This window comes from Notothenia rossii (genome assembly GCF_949606895.1).
Source record: "Notothenia rossii genome assembly, chromosome: 8".
Classification (NCBI taxonomy): Eukaryota; Metazoa; Chordata; class Actinopteri; order Perciformes; family Nototheniidae; genus Notothenia; species Notothenia rossii.
The window spans coordinates 37,989,961-38,016,454 of NC_136906.1; the positions used below are offsets into that span (position 1 = coordinate 37,989,961).

Below are 26,494 nucleotides of genomic sequence, written 5' to 3' on the forward strand. Positions count from 1 at the left end.
TATCCCATGTTTGTACCTCCTTCTCTGTGTCCTTGTACTCTTTCACTCTCTCCACAGCCACTATGTTGGTCTCCACGTCAGAGGACATCCTCACCAGCCAGGTTAGAGAGGCAGTCAGCTACACATACAACAGAGGAATGACAAATGGAGAGAAGAAACAAAAACATGCAGAATTAAAAAGTAACAACCAAAGGTTTTGTGTATTTTTTAGAAATGCCACCGACTTTGGATAACCAATCATTTAATAGTTTTCTTCAACATTGGTTGTTAAATTGGTAATGGAATTCATGAAGAAAAAATACTTTATCGCAGGTAAAAGCAGTCTTGTAGTCAAGTCACCAATTCATGAGTCCAAGTCACTCTCGAGTCCCCACTTTTCGAGTCCAAGTCCGAGTCACCTAGGGAGAGTCGGAGTCGAGTCTGAGTCACAAGTCTTCATGTATTAATCTTAGTGGATATACAGTGGGGCAAAAAAGTATTTAGTCAGCCACCAATTGTGCAAGTTCTCCCACTTAAAAAGATGAGAGAGGACTGTTATTTTCATCCTATGTACACCTCAACTATGAGAGACAAAATGAGAAAAAAAAAATCCAGAAAATCACATTGTCTGATTTTTAAAGAATTTATTTGCAAATTATGGTGGAAAATAAGTATTTGGTCAATAACAAAAGTTCATCTCAATACTTTGTTATAAACCCTTTGTTGGCAATGACAGAGGTCAAACGTTTTCTGTAAGTCTTCACAAGGTTTTCACACACTCTTGCTGGTATTTCGGCCCATTCCTCCATGCAGATCTCCTCTAGAGCAGTGATGTTTTGGGGCTGTTGCTGGGCAACAAGGACTTTCAACTCCCTCCAAAGATTTTCTATGGGGTTGAGATCTGGAGACTGGCTAGGCCACTCCAGGACCTTGAAGTGCTTCTTACGAAGCCACTCCTTCGTTGCCCGGGCGGTGTGTTTGGGATCATTGTCATGCTGAAAGACCCAGCCACTTTTCATCTTCAATGCCCTTGCTGATGGAAGGAGGTTGTCACTCAAAATCTCACGATACATGGCCCCATTCATTCTTTCCTTTACACGGATCAGTCGTCCAGGTCCCTTTGCAGAAACACAGCCCCAAAGCATGATGTTTCCACCCCCATGTTTCACATTAGGTATGGTGTTCTTTGGATGCAACTCAGCATTCTTTCTCCTCCAAACACTTCTGGTTGAGTTTTTCCCAAAAACTTCTATTTTGGTTTCATCTGACCATATGACATTCTCCCAATCCTCTTCTGGATCATCTAAATGCTCTCTAGCAAACTTCAGACGGGCCTGGACATGTACTGGCTTAAGCAGGGGGACACGTCTGGCACTGCAGGATTTGAGTCCCTGGCGGCGTAGTGTGTTACTGATGGTAGCCTTTGTTACTTTGGTCCCAGCCCTCTGCAGGTCATTGACTAGGTCCCCCCGTGTGGTTCTGGGATTTTTGCTCACCGTTCTTGTGATCATTATGACCCCACGGGGTGAGATCTTGCATGGAGCCCCAGATCGAGGGAGATTATCAGTGGTCTTGTATGTCTTCCATTTTCTAATAATTGCTTCCACAGTTGATTTCTTCACACCAAGCTGCTTACCTATTGCAGATTCAGTCTTCCCAGCCTGGTGCAGGTCTACAATTTTGTTTCTGGTGTCCTTTGACAGCTCTTTGGTCTTGGCCATAGTGGAGTTTGGAATGTGACTGTTTGAGGTTGTGGACAGATGTCTTTTATTCTGATAACGAGTTCAAACAGGTGCCATTAATACAGTTAACAAGTGGAGGACAGAGGAGGCTCTTAAAGAAGAAGTTACAGGTCTGTTAGAGCCAGAAATCGGGTTTGTTTGTAGGTGACCAAATACTTATTTTCCACCATAATTTGCAAATAAATTCTTTAAAAATCAGACAATGTGATTTTCTGGATTTTTTTTTCATTTTGTCTCTCATAGTTGAGGTATACCTAGGATGAAAATTACAGGCCTCTCATCTTTTTAAGTGGGAGAACTTTCACAATTGGTGGCTGACTAAATACTTTTTTGCCCCACTGTATTTGTTGAAATGTAGCTGCTCCTCTACATTGCTGTTATCCTTTTATACTAATGTGTCCATTTAACTGCTGTGAAGCAAGTTTGGCTACAATTCTTGTATAAAAAGGTGCTATTCAAATATGAAGCTTATTACTAATATTAATATTATTATTATTATTATTATTATTGTAAATTACCTTTAATATGTCTAACTATATTTAAAACGTGTTTTCAAATATCTTTTCAACTTTCAAATGTTCCTATGGTAAAGTTTTCGTTTCGCACTTTTATTTTGATAGTAATAAGATCGGGACTCTTATTTTGAAGGAACTTTTACCGGAAGTTAATGGACAATGGAGCAGTGTAAACACTTGACACACATAGATGAAGAATAAATACATATATTAAATTAATATATACTAAATAGTTACATTGGGTTTTTAGCACCGGGCTGATCAGGGCACAAGCTCTTACGTTGGTAATGATTGTATACAAGTGAGGGTGTGCAATAAAAAGATACCATCAGTTGGAGAGTCTAACCATCATTCAGCCGGGGAAGCTACAATTATTATAGTGAATGTTTAAATGATATCAATAAAGATTAAGCCCCAGAAAGCACATGGCTACTTAGTATGCAAAATGACGACATTCTGCATGTTAAGTAGCCATGTACTTTCGTGTTATCAGCTGAATCTTTATTTATTGATCAGATCACGTTACTCTGATGATAGTGTTCAAGACAGCCTATATGTCTGAACTTGATCCTTAGAGTAATGTGTTACGGAGCCTTCTCTTCAATATTGTTTCCACATAACGAGCATTTTGCGCTGCTCTTTTCCAATATGGAAGCAGAATGTGTGAAAGCATACAGCACGATGCAGGGTGTGTCTCTGGACTCTTTAGACTGGAATAGCTGGGCCCAGTACGTGAACTCGCCTCGCAGGTGCACATGCCAGGACAGAGTACATCTGACTCAAGACAAAACTTGCTCGATTCTGAGTCCAAGTCGGAGCGTTAATGTACAAGTCGAATCCGAGAATTCATGAGTCAGTGTCAAGTTTGAGTCCGCGTCAATCAGTGCGCGAGTCCGAGTCGAGTCATGAGTCCCGAAAATTTGCACTCAAATGCTCCATCTCTGCGTAAAAGTCAAAAAGAGTGTTTACCTGGAGGGCATAAGAGATAGCCAACCCCATGATGCCTGGACTGAGGCTCTCTCTGGCCATGACAGCAAGCAAAGCAGCAAATGACACGATGCAGTTTCCTACAAACTCCAGACGAACAGCCAGCCACCTTAACATAAACAGACCCAACAAGAAATAAGACCATGGTGCCAACTAAGGGACAGTGTATGCAATCAGTGGGAAGGCTTTTTCCAGCAGGTAGTACATTCAGTAAGAATGAGTCCTTAATGTCCCCAACCTGTTGGCTACTATGCTGGGATAGTAGGCCTTCTGGTTATGGTCCACCCGCAGGTCACTCTCACAGATAAAACGCTCCTGTTCACCAAAGGCTCTGATGACAGAGGTGCCCAGCAGAGTTTCATTGAAGTGGGTGAAGATGGGTGAACGACTGACCGACTCCAGACGCTTCAGCTGGCGAGATGAAGCGACATAAAACCTCTGGACGGAGGAAGGACAGAGGCACATTTAGTCAAATCAATAAACCAGACAGAAAAAAACATACCTCTTTTGCACAAAATGTATAAAAAGAAAGACAACTATTGTTATGTCATATGTCAACTTGCAACTAACCTGCACAAAAAAGTAGAGCAGGCCAAGAACAGGAATTATGATAGCTACCAGCGGTGTGGCAATCAGGATAATCACACAAGAACCCAACACGTTTAACATGGAGCCCATGAACATCTTAATAATGCTGGGGATCACTGAGTCAATGGTGTCCATCTCCTTGGCAAAGCGGTTCACCAGGTTGCCGCTTGGGGTTCGCTCAAAGAAAGATATAGGTGAGCGCAGGACGTCATACAGCATGGAATTGTGTAGGCAGCGGGAGGCCAGGATGCCCCCAATGGATATGGAGATGGAGTATCCGAAAACTGCCACACCTACAAAAGAGTATTGAACTTCATTGGGTGTGATGATTCCTACTGTATGTGCTGTATGACTCTTAAATACAAATCCCCTACTGTCTTAAAACATCAGATATAATCTTTCTGTTTAAAAAAACCTTTGATTCATTTAAAGTAAGGATGAAGTGCAAATGAAGTTAATCTAGAGAGAACGTCAGGGGTTGATCATGTTTCAATGTTTTCTCAGAATATCATAATCATATCACTATTATCTATCAACCAGTCACAAACACACGATGTTGAGGAAAACATCATTTGTTAATGCTCTTCTCCGCTCTTTATGAATGCCCACCAGATCAATATGAAGCGAATTAAGAAGGCATTTTCAGAGGTTTATAGATTTGATCCTAGTGCATCAAAAGTGGTCGAATTATGTTGTTTTCAGTGTCATGAAATTGCGAATAGCTTTGTAAGAGCCATTATGGCATATTATCAGGGGTGCACATAACTTTTTTGCCCTGGTTCTCAAAGGAGCACCTGGAGATGTTGCTTGGTGCTCATCCTTAAAATGAAATAAACCTTAACTTTTGAGGGGGTCTTTATTTGCCAGACACACGGCACTGAACACACGTGCAGAGGTGAACACAGAACACACATGCAGAGGCGAACACAAGACAACATTAGCACAACCAGTAATCCTGCAAGCTGTCATCACTACCCTCCTGACTGTTCTCCTGACTGTTCTCCTGACTGTTCTCCTGACTGTTCTGCTCACTGGTCTCCTCACTGTCTTCCTCTCTGTCAGACATGGTAGCTGATGATGTAGGCCAGGGATCACCAACTACATTTGTCCAAGGGCCAAAATGTATTCAATAGACACTATCTTATTACATCGCGGGCCAGCGATTTTTATATAGCCCAGAATTTTGAAGTTGTTGGGGGGGTGATGCTAGTGGAGCATGCTCAGGTACTGCGGACCGCATAAAGCTTAGCAGACTCTTCACGCTAACGAATGATCACTTCTAGACAGGGTTGGGAGGGTTACTTCGTAAATGTAATCAGTTGCTGAATACATGCTCTGAAAGTAATCAGAATACAGTTACGTGTCTTAAACGTATACAGATTACTTTTAGAATACTTTATTTTTCCATAACAGATGGGTTTGTTTTGGTGCACAGGACGACAGTAGACACTTATTTTACTGTTTTAATGGCTTATCAAGAACTCAAACACAACATCTTGGTGTCCTTCTGGACAGCTCCCTCTCATCTGCACCCCACATAAAAAACATCATCCGGACTGCATTCTTTGTACTGTCTTAAAACCTTTCCTTGGAATATGTTATGAATTGTAAGGTGTCCTTGGGTGCTTTGAAAGGCGCCCCTAAATAGAATGAATTATCATTCTCTTTCGCTCAGACATGCTGCAGCGCGTGCAGTGTGCACACAGTTCTGCCGGTAATGAATATTACATTTTGTGAGGAAACTTTCCCACCAATAATTCCAATAAGTATTCCAAAATGTATTTACTTCAGGTTTACGAAAGTAACTGTAATCAGATTACTCGTATTTCAAATGTAACGCCAGCTGAATACAGTTAGCCTACTTGATTTTTGTATTCTGATTACGTAACGCCGTTACATGTATTCCGTTACAACCCAACCCTGCTTCTAGGCTACTGTCCATACATCCATGCTACTGTCCCGCAGCTCCTGCCTCTATGTTGGACTATGTCGCAGCGGGGATACTGCTGTGGTGTGGAGCGCATTAACCAGACTCTTCACAACGAAGGATCACTTCTTCTTCAAGGCAGGGAAGGTTTCGCAGTACGCAGTCTACTGTCCCGCAGCTGCTGCCTCTCTGTTGGACTCCGGTACTGCACCTTACTCACGAGACGTTGTAAAAATGGGTGCGTGGCGAACACAGTAACCACTCCGCCAACGCCACAGTCCCCCCCCCGTCGTGCTGGCCGGATGTGGCCTGCGGGCCGCCAGTTGGTGGTCACTGATGTAGGCCTACTACTTTCTCTCTGTTTGGGTCTGCGATTAGCTGCTTGTATCCACAAGTCAACAGCTAGTTTTGGGTCGAAAGTCTCTGTTGTCATCTTAGACAAGTGGATGTAATCAAATGAGTATGTGAACCTAACCAATAACCTACCATAGCCAATAACAAATTAATGTAACTTATTTTATTTATGTTGTTCATTCATATCTTTTTTTACCTTAAAGAGCTACTTCCAGGTTAAAGACACCTGTGAATAAATGTGTATGAAAATGATGAATACACTAGATTTTCAAAAAAATATAAAGAAATATACACAACAGTGACATCTGGCGTAGTTTTTGTAAGAAATGTTCACTTCCGCATAAAAAAGCCTCGGCACGTGACCTCCCGCGTGTGACGTAACATGGGGGACACAAGGGGGAGAGCGGCCGGTGTAACGTATTAATAAACATGGATCCCAACGTAGTTGCGACACAGAAGACACAGAAGAAGTTGAACATGAATATTCAAATGCATATGACGGACCACAACCTTCTAATTATGAGCCTGCTAGGCGTCCAAGAGACCAGGAGCAGCCGAGGATTAGAAGAAATAACGGCCATCGGAGAGAAATTGAGCTGTGGTGTGAGGAGAACCAGTGGAGAACTGGGCAGCTATCTTGGTGAGTCACCGGCGTTAGCTACAGAATGTTGGATCATTTACCCCTGCGGCAGCTTTATTTGGAGTTCATTTTCAGATTGATTTCTTCTTGATTTTGGACGCTACAAGCTTATTCAAACATCCACATGGATACTATTTGGCATTCAAGAGCAAACAAGCTACATCTAGACATTGATCTGGCATTGGTTGCTTTGTCACATCTGTATTGTGCATCCGTTACCGCTCCTCACCCTGAGACAGGCCGAGAGCTCCGTACACCCCCAGTCTCATCTTTCTGTTGGGCTGAGTGCCGTTCACCACGGGGTCGTCGGTCCACAGGCTCAGCCAGTAATTGGAGAAAAGGGAGAGCAGGTGATGGGTGAGGAACAGCATCAGACTGATGCAAGACAGAAGCACCCCAATGGCTTTCAGATAAGACCAGAACACAGACAGCTTTACCTGGGGAGGGATAGGAGAGGATCAGGCTGTTACGGACCATCACATACCGCACAAATATATATATATATATGATGATTGTTACAGTGCCTTGCAAAGTATTCACCCCCCTTGGTGTTTTTTTTCCAACCTGTAAATTAAGTACAGAACATGCCTACAAGTTTGAAGAGAAAATAAAATAGTCAATCAATCAATCAACACACCGTAACCAATTGCCCCTTGCGGGATTAATAAAGTTTTTGATTGATTGACATGCTAAAACAATGTCGGACATCGTTATTTTCTCTGTCCCCTCCCTAATCTGATCAATGACGACATAATTAATAATGTCATAATTTCAGCGCTGGTTGTCTTGGTGGTGTCCAGCAAACGATGTGGGCTTCGTAAATAATTGGAGACGGCATTCATCCTACTTTGGAAGGTGCAGATCTAATTTCGGCCTATATTATAGGACTTTTTGGACTTAATCCATGAGAAACTTGAGTTGAGACCAGGAGGCAGAGTCGCAGTCTTAAACGCTTCACTGCGTTTCTCCTGGGCAGTCATCCATAGGAATCCCGAACCAAATAAAATACCCAATATTAACGGTGTGTGTGTCTGCCCATGGACAACTTAAAGGTCTCCTGTTATACTATTTTTAGGCATATATTATAAGTCTCAGATATACAGTCCCCTCCAAAACTATTGGAACAGCGTGGCCAATTGCTTTATTTTTGCTGTACACTGAAAACAATTAGGTTTTACATCAAAAGATGGGTATGAGACAAAAGGTCAGTATTTCAACTTTTCATTCCAGGTATTTACATCTAGATCTGTTAACCTGTTCGAAAATGACATTTCCAGAACAAATGACCATAACTACACTTCTAAAAGGGGGAAATTAAAAATCTTTGTTTGCAAAGTAATGTAACCTGTGAGTTTGATGTAGAAAAGTCAGAATCAGTAAAGTCAGAATCAATAGAGATGTTTTTTATTTTAAAGAAAATTCAGATTGAACATAGTAAAAATCTGTAAATTATAGTGTCCGTCCAAAAATTATGTTTTACTTATAGTGAAAACTACCCTTGGATGATGGTAAGGTAGACTGAAAGCTTTAGGAATCCAAAGTACAATATATAATAAGTACCCTGTATCAAGATTGATTCAAAACAAGAGCCAATAGAATAGAAGGGGAATTTCCACATAACAGATATTCCCCACTCAGCGAGGCACCTTACCATTGAGAAATTAGAGCTATGCGCACGCAGTTAACAGGTTAAACGCCTGAGAAGATAGCACCTTTTGTTTGAACCCACCCATTTTTTAAGTAAGCAAAAGTATTGGAGCATGTTACTGACAGGTGATTTTTGATGGCCAGGTGTGTCCTGCTACATTGATTATTCAAAAAATAAATAGCCCTGCATGTCTACTCTCAGTTTTAGAGATGTCTATGGGAGAAAAGCAAGCACTTTTGAAACAGAGAAGATGGAAAATACATCAGAGCCATTGCACAAACATTGGCCATAGCCAGTACAACCATTTATTGTGCCATCACCTACTCTCTGTGATAAGTTTCTTAAATTGTTTATTGAAAAGGTATCTGCACTTAGGCTAGCCCACACTAGTGCTACCCCAGATTCTGCTCTTTTTCTGTGCCCTGCTGTCCTCGACCACTTTGAGCATGTATCACTCTCTTCTCTCTCGGATGTAGTCAAGCACCTGCACCTTAGACAGCATTCCCTCTCGCCTTCTCAGAGATGTTTTCAAATCAGTTAGAGCAAGTATTTTATTACTTATAAACACCTCTCTTAGCTCAGGATGTGTCCCAGCTGCCTTCAAACATGCCGTGGTCCAGCCACTACTTAAAAAGAAAAATCTCGACCCCTCCATTCTCGCAAATTTTAGGCCCATCTCCCAGCTACCTTTTTTATCTAAAGCCCTGGAGCGAGTAGTCTATATCCAGCTATAGTTGCTCTTAACCACGCATGGCATCCATGAAAAGTTTCAGTCTGGCTTCAAACCCATGCACAGTACTGAAACAGCCCTTTTAAGAGTTTTGAATGATCTGCTCCTAGCCGCCGACTCAGGTAGCCCAGCTGTCCTGGTGCTGTTAGACCTGACAGCTGCCTTCGACACTGTGGACCATAGCATCCTATTGTCACGGCTTGAACAGTCCGCAGGCATCACAGGCTCTGCCCTTGCATGGTTCAGCTCCTACCTGACAGACCGTAGCTTCTCAGTACAGCTAGGTGCCTTCTCCTCTGCTAAAGCCCCTCTTACCTGTGGGGTTCCCCAAGGCTCGATCCTGGGCCCCATTCCTTTTTCTACTGTACACACTGCCTCTAGGTTCAATTCTCACTTAACACAATATTCCCTTCCACTGCTATGCCGATGATGTACATATCTATCTGCCTCTCAATCAAAATGTCAACTCACTACAGCAGTTGATGGACTGCTTAACAGAGATGAAATCCTGGCTGAGCAAACATTTCCTCACCCTCAACGAGAACAAGACCAAGGTCATCTTTTTGGGACCCCAACCTCTCCGGTTGATATTCTGGGCTCCCTCAATAAAAACATCCTCCCCTCTGTCATGAACCTTGGAGTGACCTTCACTAGCACTTTTAAATTTGATAAGCAGGTCTGCACCGTAGTCAAATCCTGCTTTTTTTAAATAAGACTATTGGCCAAAACCAAGTCGTATTTATCTTTTAAAGATCTAAAAAGGGTTATTAATGCCTTTGTTACCTAGAGACTGGACTATTGCAACGCTCTGTATGTGGGTATGGACCAGGCCTCAATTAGACGCCTGCAGCTAGTGCAGAACGCAGCTGCACGTCTTCTCACTGGCCATAAAAAGTGTAACCACATCACCCCAATTCTGGCCTCACTGCCCTGGCTTCCAATTAGGTTCAGAATTGATTTTAAGACCCTTTTATTTGTTTTTAAAGCACTAAATGGGCTGGCTCCGGCCTATATAGCCAAACTTCTCCATCCCTACACCCCAGCCAGAGCCTTAAGGTCTGCTGACCAGCTGCTGCTGGTAGTGCCCAAGACCAGGCTCAAAACCAGAGGGCACCGAGCCTTCGCAGCAGCTGGCCCCAGGCCCCAGGCTCTGGAATAGTCTGCCCCTCTATGTGAGGTCGGCCCAGACCCTAGGGGTTTTTAAATCCTCACAAAAAACTCACTTCTTCTCCCTGGCCTTCTAGTCAGAGCGGAGCATGACACCTGACTATTCCCTATGTTTTTGTTTTTTATATTTCTCTTGTCAATTATTGTCTTTTATTGTGATTGTAGAAATGTGTTTTTATTACATGTACAGCACTTTGGCTCGACCAAAAATCGATTTTAAATGTGCTACTGTATATAAATAAAACTTGATTTGAACCATTTAGAATGTCCTTAAGAAGAAAGCAAGTACTGGTGTACTGAGCATCAGACTTCAAACTGGTCGACAAAGGAAAACATCAGCAGTTGATGACAGAAACATTGTGAGAACTGTAAAGAAACATCACCAACAACCTCCGGAAGACAGGAGTGAAGGTATCACAATCCACTGTTCGCAGAAGACTTTGGGAACAAAAGTACAGAGGCTACACCAGAAGATGCAAACTACTCATTAGCAATAAGAATAGGAAGGCCAGATTAGAATTTACCAAAAAGTACAAAGAAGAGGCTCAAAAGTTCTGACACAAATTTTATGGACAGATGAGACAAAGATCAACCTTTACCAAAGTGATGGAATGCCTAACGTTTGGAAACATAAATGATCCGCTCATAATTCCAAACACACATCTCATCTGTGAATCATGGTGGAGGTGATGTCATGGCTTGTTCATGCATGGCTTCTTTTGTGACGGCCTCATTGATCTTCATTGATGATGTAACCCATGATGGCAGCAGCAATTCAATACTAAGTATTATTCACTTTTCACACTATTCTGTTTCTATACTTTGGCTCACTTTAAAATGGGTGGGTTTAAACAAAAGGAGCTATCTTATTAGTTGTTTAACAGGTAGATGTAAATACCTGGAATTAAAAGCTGAAATACTGACCTTTTGTCTCATATTCATCTTTTGATGTCAAACCTAATTATTTTCAGTGTACAGCGAAAATAAAGCAATTTGCCTCGCTGTTCCAATAGTTTTGGAGGGGATTGTATAAAAAACATGTCTATGAAGTGTTTTGCTCAAAATACCAAACAGATCACCCAAAAAAAAAGAAAAGAGCTCATGCAGGAGAATTCTACCCAGAAACTCAGCTAAACACTGCCTTAATTAAACGCCATATTATGTTATATTAGTATATATACATATTATGAGTTATCTCTAAACTTTTAGATTTAGTTCAAAATACTGTAATATCACATACAGTCAATATCAGACCACCACGCCAATGTATGTACATTTTTTCTCTCTCAGGAGAACAATCGAGCTGCAAGATGGAGATTCAATTTAACATTATTACAAGATTCACAATACTGTCAGCAGCTTAAAATTAGCTTAAGAGAGTTTATGTTGTTTAATTATAATTCAGTCAAAGATGTCAGGCGTCTATGGAACGCTGTAAAAGGTTATGTTCGAGGCAACGCCATAGCGTACTCCTCAGCCCGAAATAGGGAAGAGCTAAAGACAATCATGGATGTAGAATGTACATTATCATCACTGATTAGAGAACTACAGGAACATTATAATTCAGATAAAGAGATAGCAGTATGCAAAGTTAAAGCTGAACTCAATGCGCTACTTACCAACAGAGCCACATTTCGGATTCATAGGTCAAGAAACACAGAATATCTAGATGGAAGTAGACCAAGCTCACTGCTGGCAAGTAAACTCAGAAATAAAGAGCTGGCCCAAATATCTTCAATTACGAATAATGATGGCATTGTCCTTTATGATCCAGTCCGTATTAATCATGAATTTGAACAGTTCTATAACCATTTATATACATCTCAAGTACAGACATCAAAGGCAGAGTTAGAACATTTCCTTGTGGATCTGAATTTACAACATCTATCCCCTGAGGATATTGATCGTGAAATAACGCTTAAGGAATTATCTGAAGCATTGGAAGAAATGAACCTTGGCAAATCCACTGGTATAGATGGTATCCCTCCAGAATTATATTCCCAGTTTTGGCCTGATTTAGGACCAATATTATTGGAAATGATTCATGTAGCACTCAAAGAAGGACATTTCCAAAAGGATATCAATACAGCTATAATTTCTCTCATACACAAGTCACGTAGCAGTGAGGAGTTAAAACGCCATCTGGGAGCTCTAGTGGGGACAGCCCTAAGCGTGACAGAACAGTAGATGGGTTTGTGATCAGTCCATGTAACTGATAGAAAGCCTTCCGAACATTATGAAATAGATCTTTGGACGCAAAGAGAACATCTATCCTAGAAAAGGATTTATGTCTACCTGAGAAAAAAAGAGTAATCTTTTATGGAGGGATTCATCACACGCCAGATGTCTATCATATTTGTTTGGGCCGCCCACTGGCATAACGCATCAGAAGCGAGACGTTGGTCTCTACTCTCTGCCCCACCCATTCTATCCATGTTGCTATACTGCATTGAAATCTGCGCCCATAACCAGAAGAAAGCCTGTGAGATCCCGTAGAGTTTTGGTTAATAGGTCATAAAAGCCAGCATCGAAAGTGTTGGGAGCAAAGGCAGATATCAATGCTATATTCTGCCCGTCCAGACGAATCTTGGCAATGGCCAGTCGCCCCTCTTTGTCCGTCCAAGAGCCGATCAGATCAAATTTCAGCTTGCACGTACAAACTACCATCACACCCTTGGCCTTCGTAGGAGCAGACGAAAAGACAATAGGGTGATAGAGTCTATTTGCAAAGCGGGCCGCATCCTATTTGCACACCCGGGCCACAGCTCAGCATCGTCAAACAAACCCATTGACCTGTTCAAACTATTTTCAGTGCACTAACAGTACAGACACTGTACAAGCAGTAACACAAACAACACAACAAGCGGGCTGCAAAGCAGATTTGAAAGGGGAAAACATACAAATGGACTGACTTTACTGTAGAGGATTTTTATAAATACATGGGGCTGCTTCTATATATGGCCCTGCTGAAACTGGACAATGTATTGGATTACTGGAGGCAGGATCATTTTTTGTCAGTGCCTCTGCCAGCACAGGTCATGTCACGTGACAGATAGAGGACAATATCCTGGAACCTACATCTCAGCGACCCTGATGAGGATACAGCAAAAAGGGCACACCCGACCATGACTGACTGGTCTGATTGAGACCCCTCAAGGACACCATCAAGACTGCTTGAAAGGGCTTTTTCTATCCCCATAAATACCTGGCTCTGGATGAGAGAATGGTTGCCTCCAAGGCTAAGACTGGAATGACCCAGTACATAAGGGCCAAACCAATCAAGTTGGAATTCAAGCTGTTTGTCATAGCTGATTCGAGGAATGGCTACACAATAGACTTTTCTGTTTACACCAGTAAAAGCAACATCCTGTCCGGACATGGCCTGTCGTATGATGTGGTAATGTATCTGGTGCATGCAGGTTACCTCGGAACAGGTTACCATATTTACATGGATAATTTTTACACCAGCCCGAAGCTGTTCAAGGCTCTCCATGCCCTAAAGTTTGCTGCCTGTGGGACCTACAGAGAGAACCGCACAGACTGCCCAAGGCCACAAACTAACGCCCTGACAAAAAATCCCAAAGAGGCTCCATAAGATGGATCAGGGAGGGCCCCCTGGTATTTGCCAAGTGAATGGACACCAGGGAAGTATCTGTCTGCTCCATCATCCATGAAGCATACTCTGGCAACACCGTGCAGAGAAGGCAGAAGCAGAGAGATGGCTCCTGGACCCGAGTAGAGACCCCCTGTCCCACACCTGTTGCTGAGAAGAAAAGAAAAAAACACATGGGTACTACTCAAGACACACAAGACCTTGCGCTGGTACAGGAGCCTATTTGATCATTTCCTGGACATTTCCACTACAAACAGCTACATTATGTACAAGGAAGTCTGTCTGTCACAACCATAGACTGTATATATAAATGGACGTAGTGTCCGGGACGTCACCCATAGGATTCTGCAGAGTTGCCGAGAAGCCTTTAGTAGGCGGAGTCGGCCACTAAACGCTCGACAGCGACATCAGATTCTAATCTAATAATGCTGCCTCCGAACTGGAAGTAAACAGAGCTAGCTCACGCTAAGAAGCTAAGCTAACATGAAATACATGCATACCAAGTTACAGCTAACAGTGTAGTTCCCATATATAAACGTTACATTCATAATCAAATGAGACAATCTGCAAGAGAACTAGCTATATTTTGTTATTCTTAATGCTTGTCATTCACACGTTAAGAAAATAAGTACCGATACATAGCAGAACAATTGTGGTGATGTTCAGCTTAACAAGCCTTGTTCAACATAATTTATTTAGCTAATACTACAGCAGGCGAACCAATTCTGCGTTTCGCAGCATTCCTTGATCTCCAGTTATAACGACGGACTCCATCGCCCGGACCTAACGGAGCCGCAGTGGGCTAGCTCCGGGACGCCGACTGGAGCTAGCCCCCTGCGGCTCCGTTAGCTCCGGCGGCCACCACTGGGATAATTGGGTCCCCTATTAACATTTGCTCCCGTTTAGCATTATGGGCATCATTGCCATAGACCAGTGGTTCTCAAACTTTTTCTGTCAGGCCCCCCCTTTGGAGAAAAAAAAAAGTCGGGCCCCCCCAACACAAATAGTCAGGCTCAGTGGCGGCGCCAGAAATTTATTTTGGGGGTGCTGTGGGGTAGCTTGACGTTTCATAGAGGGTGCTCAAACATTTAGGGTTTCCCATTAATGTACCGGGCGCTACAGTGGGATTCTCTACTGCAACATTCCCCACGCATATACACAGTGAGACAGTTACAATGAAGGCTCGCTAATCAGCTCACGGCATAGGGTAAAGTGCTATTTTTATAGGTGGTGTGTGGACCTCACATAGGGGGGTCTGGGGGCAAGCTCCCCCGGGAAGATTTATTTTTAAATATTGAAGTTAAATGCACCAATCTGGAGCACTTTGGGAGCAAAATGAAGAGATCTATGGATACATCTCTCAACACCCATATGAAACAGAACTGTAAACAGATTTACTTTTTCTTTATGGATATTTTACAAATCACCCTTTTAAACGTTATTCTTGTTTTACTGCCATATAGTATTTCATACCTGTTTTTCATTTATTCTCTTATATATAACTATAATGATCATATAAACATGTGCCTCAGAAATAATTGATTACATTAATCGTGACCAAACCGTTTGAGACCCACTGAGATAACTTAGACTAAAGTGAACTATCTAAACACTGAGAGTCCTTTAGCTCAGGGGTTCCCAACCCCCGGTCCGCGGACCGGTACCGGGCCGTGGAGGTGTTACTGCCGGGCCGCGAAATGGCTGTGAGTTTATCGTAATATTTTCAGAATTAGATGATCACAATGATAACATATTTAAAAATATGTTATCATTGTTCATTTATGCACAGAGAAAGTTACCGGTGCGCCAATAGGAAGTGGAGCACACAGGGGACAACCGTTTAATCGCAGACTGTTATGTTTATGTGGGGAAGTGGCAGTGCATACATTATTTGAGATATATTTCGAACTCGGACTTCATTTTAAGGACATTGCGGCCAGGGGTGTAGAGCTATTTTTTTTATTTGTAAAACCTCCTTCACTTCATGAAATGGCTGCAGCATCAGGAGGCAGCCTCTGAGAAGTGCAGCACCAGCGTGTACACACAGCCTTCACTGTGTTCCCCACTGCAGGCTGCTACGTTTCACACACACACACCGAACGGCCTGATTATTACCCCTATTAATCGTTGTATGAAGGAAATGTCCGGTAACAAAGGCACATGATGTGTGTGTGTGTATGTGCTCTGCTCAGCTCCGCTGTGTGTGTGTGTATGTTCGGTGTGTTTGTGTGTGTCCAACAATGGCATTTGTTTTCAAATTACCATGAACAGTAATTTACACACATCTGGCCAACTCCATAGGTATGTGGGTGTTCCCAAAAGAAGTTAGTTTAATCTTAATCTCGATGTAGTTCTAAATGCTGTCGGAGTGCACCGGAACGAACGCCCCGGTATGACGTTATTATGGCTGGCAAACAAGCCTAGGGGTCTCCCTGACATTTCAGTTATATCAATATGTGTACAGTGGTCCTAATTTGTTTTGATTGTATCCTGGTTTTAAACTTTGTTAATATGTTTTGGATGCATATTGCTCTATTATTTGTTACATACAATGTAACAGCCTGATATTGCCATATTAGGCTATATTATATTATATATTATATTAATATTTGTAAAGCGGTCCTAATTTTTTGTTTTAATTGTATCCTGGTTTTAAACGTTATTAATATGTTTTGGATGCATATTAGTATTTCTTCAGGCTGTTAAAAACAATTAGCCTCTGTTGCCACCTGCTGGTGAGTAAATATTAAAATCAGCTAAAATTGACAACCGGTCCGCAAATTTTTTTTAATGTATCTGCCGGTCCTTGGCACAATAAAGGTTGGGAACCCCTGCTTTAGCTCACTGAGTCTCTCAGTCTGACAGGAGAGGACCCTCCTCCACTTTGTTGTTGAAAAAGCTCCTTATATCCGTTAGCTTAGCTCGCTAGCACCAGAAGCTAACAACAACGATCCCCGGTACCAGTGCGCTCTCTCTCTCTCGCTCGCACACACAAAATGGCTCGTTCCACACACACACAGAGCCGAGCTTTAATGAAACACAGAGACCCAGACGTAATAGTACTGCATCATATTATTTTCGATGAAATAATTTTTCAATTTATGATTTTTTATTTTTTTATCTTTTACATTTTTTATTTTTACCATTTTTCCTCCTGGTCTCCCGCGCCCCCCCTGGTATGCCTCTGCGCCCCCCAGGGGGGGCGCGCCCCCCACTTTGAGAACCACTGCCATAGACTATAAAAGTCTTACCCAAGGCTGAATCATAAACTAAAATGTATATGTATGTATAAAGGGTTACGTCCGTAGCTGGCTAATAAGTAACAAGCTAAGCTACCAAGCACACAAACCCCTGCGAACGGGATTAACATGTATAATATTATCATTTTAGACTTCTTGGAAGTTCTGTTAGTACATTCAAGCGCACAGCACGACATTTTAATTGTCTGGTATTTGTAACAATATTCCCTAAAAGGCACAATCACCACGAACACGGCTAAAGCTAAAGGGTCAAGTACAGTACTATGACTAACTAACGTTATGGCCGCTATGGTTGTAGCCTAGCAGAGTGGACAAGTTGCTGTTAGCTGACAGTGAGGCATGTACATATCCATCAAAGTGACCACGCACTAATTTATGCAAACACTTTAAGACCTAATATAAATAAAAGGGTCGTGTTAGAAAACAATTCACTCACAGATTCATAATCATGAATGTGGAATCTAACTATATCGATAATAATATGTATTGCATCCTTGGGTAGAAACATGTTTTTTTCTGCTGTAAAGTTGGGCATTTTAACATGGGGCTCTATGGAAATTGCTCCTTTCCGCAGTCAGTCCCTAGCGGCCCATGTATGAACTGCAGTGTGTTGCACTTCCGTATTGGCGTCCCGGCTGTTCCCCAGAGTTTGCCGCTTGGTCACAACAGAAGAAGCCCATGACACACAGAGCATTCATGGAGGAGCTGAGTGCTGAGCTCTGTGGCAAGCCTGTCCATACACCTCCTGTTCGGGCAACTGCAGCTCATCTTCCTGTGTGCATTTCTGATGTCCAAGGCCGCAAGCGACAGGGCCACCACAGGTCGCAGGAAATGCGAACATTGCCACATCCAAGGCAAGAAAAAGGACACACCTTGGAAGTGCAAGCAGTGTGATGTTGCCCTGTGTCTCTTATGCCCCTTTCACACCAACGCATTTTCAGCTCCGGCTCGGAGAAGGAGCCTGAAAAGTACCGTTTTTTCCTGTTCACACCGCAGCGGCGCCGCCTCTTACCTCCGGAATCCGGTTCACTTCCAGCTCCAAAAAATTGTCGATCTAGAGGCAAGAGCTTCGGAGCTAAGAGGCGGCGTCGCTTACGTCTCTCTTACGTCGAGGCGTGCAGGAAACTAAACCCACCTCCCCTGAACATGGGTCGACTGAAGAGTCTCGTCATGCCTGCCTACAAGCAGTAGTGCTTATAAACACACTTTATAAAGTCAGGCAACACTAACCAGGCTTCGTGTGATTCTGTTTATTTGTGCCTTACTTTGACCATCCGTTCACTGTTATTGATCATTGTGGAGAGTGGCAGACGTTTTGTTTTGTATTATAGCAGCTATCAGATGGAATCAATACATGGGCTGCACAGGTTGTCGTGTCCGACTATCACAAGTAGAATCATAATGAAAAATATGCCGGTAAAATGTGCCTGTAGAAAACGGTTTATGCCACAATAGGATAGCAATAGCAAGTAGTTAGTTTAGCTTTGGTTGCTATGCTAACATCACCCATTTTATACCAGAGAAACTTTCATAACAGCGTTGTGATGCCAAACAGCGTCAATTCAGACTGACACACATTCACTTAAGGGGAACTGGGGATATGTATCAGCTGCTTGTGTGACAGTCAGACAGTGAATACGTTAGAGAGGCCGCTGCAGTGTGAGCTAACCGGGAGCTAACAGGAGAATAAACTCCCGTGGAAGAGCAGCACTGCAGCGGTCGGTAAATGCAGCTGAAACACATTAATAAACAATGAACGACGGCACTCTGGAGAAAAGCATAAGGTTGGAGAAGTCGTTATTTTATTTAATCTGGCTTCGTGTGATTAAAAGCAACACGATCATCGACCCGACGCAGTCCCCCATTGTTGTTGATGTTGTGAGCGCCGTAACACCGTTGGGGAGCAAATCAGCGATGTAAACGGTGACGTCATGACGCAGCAGCGGCAGCTCTGGGCAGCGTGAACAGAGCGGGAGCAGAAAAGGGAAACCGGAGCTGAACCAGAAAAGCTCCCGCTCGGAGCTAGAAAGGGAAAAGCGCTGGTGTGAAAGCCGCATTACTGGAAAGCAACTGCTTTGAGACATGGCTTGAGGGCTTAATCTGAGTGAAAGTATTTTTTATAAATGGTTGAAAAAAAATTCTGATTTCAATATTGTAACAAGTGTGTTTTCGCTGTTTTTGTTTTTATTTGTATGTATAATGAATAGTTAGTTGAAGAAAAAAGGTTCTGATAAAGTTGCAGGGTATATGCAGAAATCCTGAGGTCAAATTTAATACCTTTTAAGACCTTTTTTAAGACCCTTTCCATACATTTTAAGACCTCATCGCAACTTTGAGTTCTAACCGGTTACGTTGGCGACACACTTTACCTCACATTGACTATATTGATTGTAAGATAGCACAACTAAACAGAGTGCAGACAGACTACTGAAGCCTCCTCTCCACATGAATTTCAACCTCTCTGTGAAGGTCAGGTTTAATGCAGTATGCTGCTTTTTTGCTTCTGTACTCTGTGCTCTTTCATTCCAGTAAAACTCCTCAGAAACGAGTATTTGACCAATAAACAAAACAATTGACAAAACTTTGAACTATGAAATATATTAAACTTTGGTGAGCTTCAGCGGGGTAATGCCATATAGGAGCTCCCTCACAAATACCCAGGGGTTAAATTGGGCTGGGGCTGTCCGGGGCTAAGCCCTGGCACATGCTCTGACGTCATCACCCTCACACATTTGTCATATGTTTACAAAAAACGATATATGTTAAGACTTTTCTCGTTCTTAATATAGACTATATTAGGGTTGATATGTGTTGACTTTACTTTAAAATAGCAGATCTCTGTGACCGGATATAGTTTGGCTTAGACCCCGGCCCCACGAGGACGCATACGGTAAAACGCATACGCATACGCAAAAAAGTCTTCCGTTCACACACATTTGATTCATTAATGTGTCCGTTCACACTAGACCGCTGGAAATGCTGGAAACGATGTAGTACATATGCCAGGCCTGTAAGTGGCGCTGCTGCCGCCACAAAATACACCAAAAGCAGCGAAGAAGACCCCGGAGCATGGTTGCCATGGTTGCCCTTCTGTTTATTCTCCGCGGTGGACGGCGTGTTCTCCTGCTGTATATCTCTCTGTAGTCCACCAGCAGATGAAAAACACCCACCTCTCCGCCTCTTCCAAGGGACAAGGGAACCGTGCGGCAGAGTTTCCGTTAAAAAAATGTTCCGCCGGTCAACATGTCCGTTAAAGTTTAAATCTTCCGTACAAAATTAGAAAAGTGCCGATCAGAGGTCTTCTTTGTTAATTATTGAGCTTCAAAACAAATTGATAACGACTCTGTTCTCTGTATAATAATATTTAATAAACGGTGCCTGCCTCTCTTTTCCTCCCCCTCTTCTGACAGCTCTACCAGCAGCAGGAGACGTGGGGAGAGAGAGGCGGGCTATTTCATCGTTATCAGAAAATGATCATATAGGCCAGGGCTTACACACGGAGCCGTTGGACCCCCAGAGTGTTGCGTATGTCGGTCTACCCACCTTGGGACCCCCCACAGAGCGGAGCAAGGCAACGAAACTTAAAATAAGAAGCAACATTTTACGGCGCGCTCTGCATGGGGCCGCCCTGAGGGGGTTTCCCGACATGTCGTTTCAGTAAATTAAAGGGTGTTTCATGTTGTCGTTGCTGTGGGACTTCAAAATACCTTAGAAAATTCTGTTTAATACTTTTTAATAGCCTTAATTTTCGCTAAATTGATTTATCAACTTTTAATACTTTTTAAGACCCCGCGGACACCCTGAGTTGGTTGAAAAAAAAAACACATCACATCAACCTTGTTATGTAATATGAAGTCATTAATCAGTCCTGATGTATCTCAGTCCCTGCTGTGGTGAAAGTAGAGTGATTGATTTACTCGGAATTCAAATTTACACATTTTCATTTTAGACATGAATAACACATTTATATACAGTGTAATTCAAATATTTCACTACTTTTGTGATCCTAAGACTTTGGTAGACCAAATCTAAAACACCCAAACAATTAGATGACATGAGTAAATCTGTGTTTTCACAAGAGTTTTGAAGATTTCTGAAAATTGGATGTCAAATGTTAAGCTTTAGAGCAGGGCTCTCCAACACGTCGATCGCGAGCTACTGGTAGTTCGTGGGCAGCTTTTCAGTAGCTCGCTGCTCGATTATCGATTATAGCGTAGTAAGGTTGCTTATTGATTTTTCGGCCACGGCTGGACAATAACGTTTTTTTATTTTAGAATTGTTTCTGTCACACGAATATAAAATTGGTCTGTGACGCAGAGATCAGGGAACAGACGTGACAGCGGCACAGCGACACCACACACGGAGCAGTCTGCTTTCTCCACCAACACCAGTCCAGAACCAACAGCAGAATGACCCGCTCTGAATCAGGCCCTGTCGCTGCGGCTCAGAGACACACAGGGAGGGATTTGTGTTTTTTGAAAAACACTCATTATCGTCATGTCAGGTTTTTGGTGGATTTAATCAAGTCTTGGATTGCAGAGTATGAATGTCCTCTTGATATTTTCAATTGATAAATACTTATGTAAAGTTTGTGAAGGCAGGAGGAAAGCTTCCGCGATATATTAGGATTTATCCTTTAACGCCCACATAAAACAAATCTCACAGACCGCCTTCTTTCATCAACGTAACATTGCAGAAATCAGGCATATCTTGCCTCAAAACGATGCAGAGAAACTAGTCCATGCAATTGTTACTACAAGGCTGGATTATTGTAACTCTTTATTTTCAGGGTGTACCAAGAAGTCCGTTAAGTCGCTTCAGCTGATTCAAAATGCTGCAGCTTGTGTACTAACCAGAGTAAGGAAAAGGGACCACATTACTCCTGTTCTGGCTGCCTTACACTGGCTCCCTATAGAACACAGGATAGAATTACAAATTATTCTTCACGCCTACAAAGCCCTTAATGGGCAGGCGCCATCTTATCTTAAAGACAGTCCGGCAGTGGCTCAGTCAGTAGGGGCTTGGACTGTGAACCGTTGCACGTCTTTCTGTCCTGAGAGAGGGATCCTCCTCTGTTGCTCTCCTCAAGGTTTCTTCCATTGTCCCCCATTAACTGGGGGGTTTCTTTGGGGGATTGTATTCATATTCTGTCCACTGAGACAACTGTAATGTGATATTGGGCTATAGAAATAAACTATGATTGATTGATTGAGATAATGTACCTGATATCAGAGATAATGTGACACTTTGACTGCACATACAGTATTTAGTCAGCCACCAATTGTGCAAGTTCTCCCACTTAAAAAGATGAGAGAGGCCTGTAATTTTCATCCTAGGTATACCTCAACTATGAGAGACAAAATGAGAAAAAAAAAATCAAGAAAATCACATTGTCTGATTTTTAAAGAATTTATTTGCAAATTATGGTGGAAAATAAGTATTTGGTCAATAACAAAAGTTCATCTCAATACTTTGTTATATACCCTTTGTTGACAATGACAGAGGTCAAACGTTTTCTGTAAGTCTTCAGAAGGTTTTCAAACACTGTTGCTGGTATTTTGGCCCATTCCTCCATGCAGATCTCCTCTAGAGCAGTGATGTTTTTGGGGCTGTTGCTGGGCAACACAGATTTTCAACTCCCTCCAAAGATTTTCTATGGGGTTCAGATCTGGAGACTCAGCATTCTTTCTCCTCCAAACACGTCTAGTTGAGTTTTTACCAAAAAGTTATATTTTGGTTTCATCTGACCATATGACATTCTCCCAATCCTCTTCTGGATCATCTAAATGCTCTCTAGCAAACTTCAGACGGGCCTGGACATGTACTGGCTTAAGCAGGGAGACACGTCTGGCACTGCAGGATTTGAGTCCCTGGCGGCGTAGTGTGTTACTGATGGTAGCGTTTGTTACTTTTGTCCCAGCTCTCTGCAGGTCATTGACTAGGTCCCCCCGTGTGGTTCTGGGATTTTTGCTCACCGTTCTTGTGATCATTTTGACCCCACGGGGTGAGAACTTGCGTGGAGCCCCAGATCGAGGGAGATTATCAGTGGTCTTGTATGTCTTCCATTTTCTAATAATTGCTCCCACAGTTGATTTCTTCACACCAAGCTGCTTACCTATTGCAGATTCAGCCTTCCCAGCCTGGTGCAGGTCTACAATTTTGTTTCTGGTGTCCTTTGACAGCTCTTTTATCTTGGCCATAGTGGAGTTTGGAGTGTGACTGTTTGAGGTTGTGGACAGATGTCTTTTATACTGATAACGAGTTCAAACAGGTGCTATTAATACAGTTAACAAGTGGAGGACAGAGGAGGCTCTCTCTCCCCAGGAGAGGGAGAGATGGGGGTGAGGTATGGGGGTGTTCTTTTTTCAATTAATCGCAAAGCCTAATTTGGTTAGGTTTGTGATCAATTGTGCTGTGCAAAGCATTGCCTGTTCCCTGGACCCGGCCATGACTATGAGGTCGTCTAGGTAAAAGAAAAACTCTCATGCCGTGGGCGCGCAGCGGTTGAAGCACAGTGGCCACACATTCTGAATGCGCATGGGGATAGGGAGTAGCCGAACAGTAATCTGTTGTACTCGTAGGCTATTCCCTGGAAGGCAAAACGCAGAGACTTTCTGTGCTTCGGAGCAATTTCCACATGAAAGTATGCGTCTTTCAGGTCGATGGTGGTCAACCAATCGCCCGGTTTGCACTAGCCCCATTAACTGTTTTATAGTTAACATGCAGAATTTTCTGCAGGCAATGTAGTGATTCGGGCTGCTGAGATCTAGAATAGATCTGAATTCCCCTGTCTTCCTGAGAACCAGGAAGTACATGGAATAAAGACCATTTTCTCTGAGCTGAGGGTGCACAACAGACACAGCCTGTTTCTGCACCAGAGCCTGAATCTCTGCTGAGAGGAAACCAATCTCCTCCTGGGAAGACAGATTTCCTCTCACATGCCCATAAAAGGAGGTGGGACGCTGCAAAACTGGAGTGAATAGCCCCGTTTCAGCGTCCTGTCCATCAACTTTGTTAGCACACAGCTGAGTTTCCATTCCCCATAACATTGTGTTAATGGAAAGCCCTCAGCTGTGGGGCCGCAGCTATGAAGCTGTGATACTCTCTGGTGACCCGTTCCGCCGCAAAACTCCCCGTGAAGGGAAGACTTGCCCATGGAGGGTCGACACAGAAAGGGCCGATTATTTACTGAGGTCCCTGAACGCACCGCCGTGCGCTCTTGTGTGAGCACGCGCTCCACCATAATGCTGTTTTTACCACTACGGTAAACAGCATTTAATCGGAGTCTTTATAGACGTAGTGTGTTCTACTGAGGTCCCTAAACGCACCGCCACGCGCTCTTGTGTGAGTGCGGGCTAATGCAGCTTTTACCACTACGGTAAACTGCATTGGAGTCTTTGCTCTAGGCGTAGTGTGTTCTCTGACAGCAATACGCCGGCCATAATGTCCCTGCACCCGCATAGCGCTCTCCTTTAGATAGCACTCCCTGCAGGTCATCCCTCTCATCTGCGCATGCCCACTAGCCACCTCCTTTACAGGAGCTCCAGCTGGGGCAGCAAATGGGGAATTTGTACGGTTAACATTGTGTGTAAGTGTAGCATTTGTGGAAAAAAAATTCACTCAGATTTGGATACAGATCAACCTCATTCTTATTAGAAAACGTAGTGATCTGTGCATTATACAGGGAGGAGGCGGGATTCGCCCTCTCGTCCCGGGCGGAGAGATGTTCTCCCCCCGCCAGGCCAGTCAGATCCGTGAAGACGGGCAGCCCGTCCCCGTGAGTGCCGGCACACCGGTTCCACGGGGTGGGCTGAAGAGGTGGAGGTCGCGCTCCCTCGTCTGCAGAAAAGCCTGTGGAGGAACGCGCGCTGCGGTGACTCTTCTCTCTACTGAGGTCTTTGAATGCACCGCGGCCCGCCCTCAGGGGAGGGGGGCCGCGCGCGCCGCCACAATGCCGTCTCTTTGAAACGGACATTATGGGCAAAAGTGGAATTGTGGAGAGAGATTACTCTTACTCTGGAATAAATGCACTCGTTCTCACTGAATGCATTTTCCCACACACATCACTCTAGAACTAGAGTTTACAAACGTAAACCACCGTTCCCCTGCGGAGGTCCCTGAACGCACCGCGGCCACTCTCACGAGGGCTGCGCGCCCACGTATTAACGCAGTATTTCCCATTCAACGGTGAAATGCATTAATCGGAGCTATTATACCAGGCAAGGTGTGTTTTCTGACAAAAGCACGCCGGCAATAGCGTCTCTTGAACCTGCACGGTGCTTTGACAGCACACGGTTTATTCTACTCACGTGCACACGCCTAGGCCTGTCGCGATAATCGATAAATTGACTTATCGTACGATAAATAATAATGGACTCGATAACTTTTCTGAGCTCGATAAATGGCCGTTTACAATTCATAAAGATGTGACCAGCATTTTAGCCTGGAGCGCTGTGGCTGCAAGGCGCGCTGTGAGGGGCGGGGCTGACACACAGCCAGGTCAGGACACTCCGCGTGCACGTGCAGCAGTGTAGCAGCCAAATTAATAATATAGCGTCAAGCGGGAGACAACGTGTGACTTACTCGCGGGGAATTTAAAGTGAAATGGAATTGGTTACAAAACCTAACGACACATCTCGATTCTCCGGTGTGGCAGTATTTTGGATTCAAACCAAATCAACGAGGCGAACCTACGGACTTGAATGAGCCGGGCGGTGAGTCGCATTGGTTTAAAAAAGGTAGCGACAAAATCAGGCAATACCACGCATTTTAAACCACCTAAAACACAACCACCCCATTCCGTTTTTCCAGCTGGGAGCAAACACGGCAGCTGGAGATGGAGAGCCCCCGCCCGACAATGCAAACATGTTGGTGTTCCTTGCTCGAAAACTTAGAAAAACAGATTTGGATATGGCCTGTTGAGGCATCTGGGTCTTTGACAGTGGACTGTACACTTGACTGTTGTTTTAAGGAGGTTTTTTTTGCTTGTGAGATAATGTGTGCTCATTTATTTATTTATGTATTTATATATATATATATATATATATATATATATATATATATATATATTTATTTATATATATATATATATATTTATTTATATATATATATATATATATGAGAGAGAGAGCTCTGTTTTCCAGCCTGACTCTATTTAATTTATTGTTTTGGTTGTGTGTGATTTAATAAATTTATTATCATTTAATTAATTTGTTTTATTTATTAATTTATATATTTTAATATTATTTCACATTTCATTTGCAATGTTGAATGTTCAATAAAAAGTTATGTTTGAAAGGATGTACTTGAATTATTATTATATATTATCATTATGTCTAAAATGG

General features: G+C 43.0%; 1 protein-coding gene across 4 annotated transcripts in view; it reads right to left on the minus strand.

Annotated features, from left to right (window-relative positions):
• Window positions 1-26,494, minus strand: part of abcc1 (ATP binding cassette subfamily C member 1 (ABCC1 blood group)) — a 144,085-nt gene that overhangs the window by 17,500 nt on the left and 100,091 nt on the right. For all 4 annotated transcript variants that reach the window (XR_013801392.1, XM_079643383.1, XM_079643382.1 and 1 more), the window contains exons 22-26: window positions 6,962-7,169; window positions 3,794-4,104; window positions 3,462-3,661; window positions 3,206-3,332; window positions 17-118 (exon numbers count right to left, since the gene is read on the minus strand). Coding sequence is in view for 3 of the 4 variants with exons in the window: in XM_079643383.1 (XP_079499509.1) it covers window positions 17-118; window positions 3,206-3,332; window positions 3,462-3,661; window positions 3,794-4,104; window positions 6,962-7,169 (948 nt within the window). In the remaining variant the exon portion in view is untranslated. The remainder of the gene's footprint in view (window positions 1-16; window positions 119-3,205; window positions 3,333-3,461; window positions 3,662-3,793; window positions 4,105-6,961; window positions 7,170-26,494) is intronic.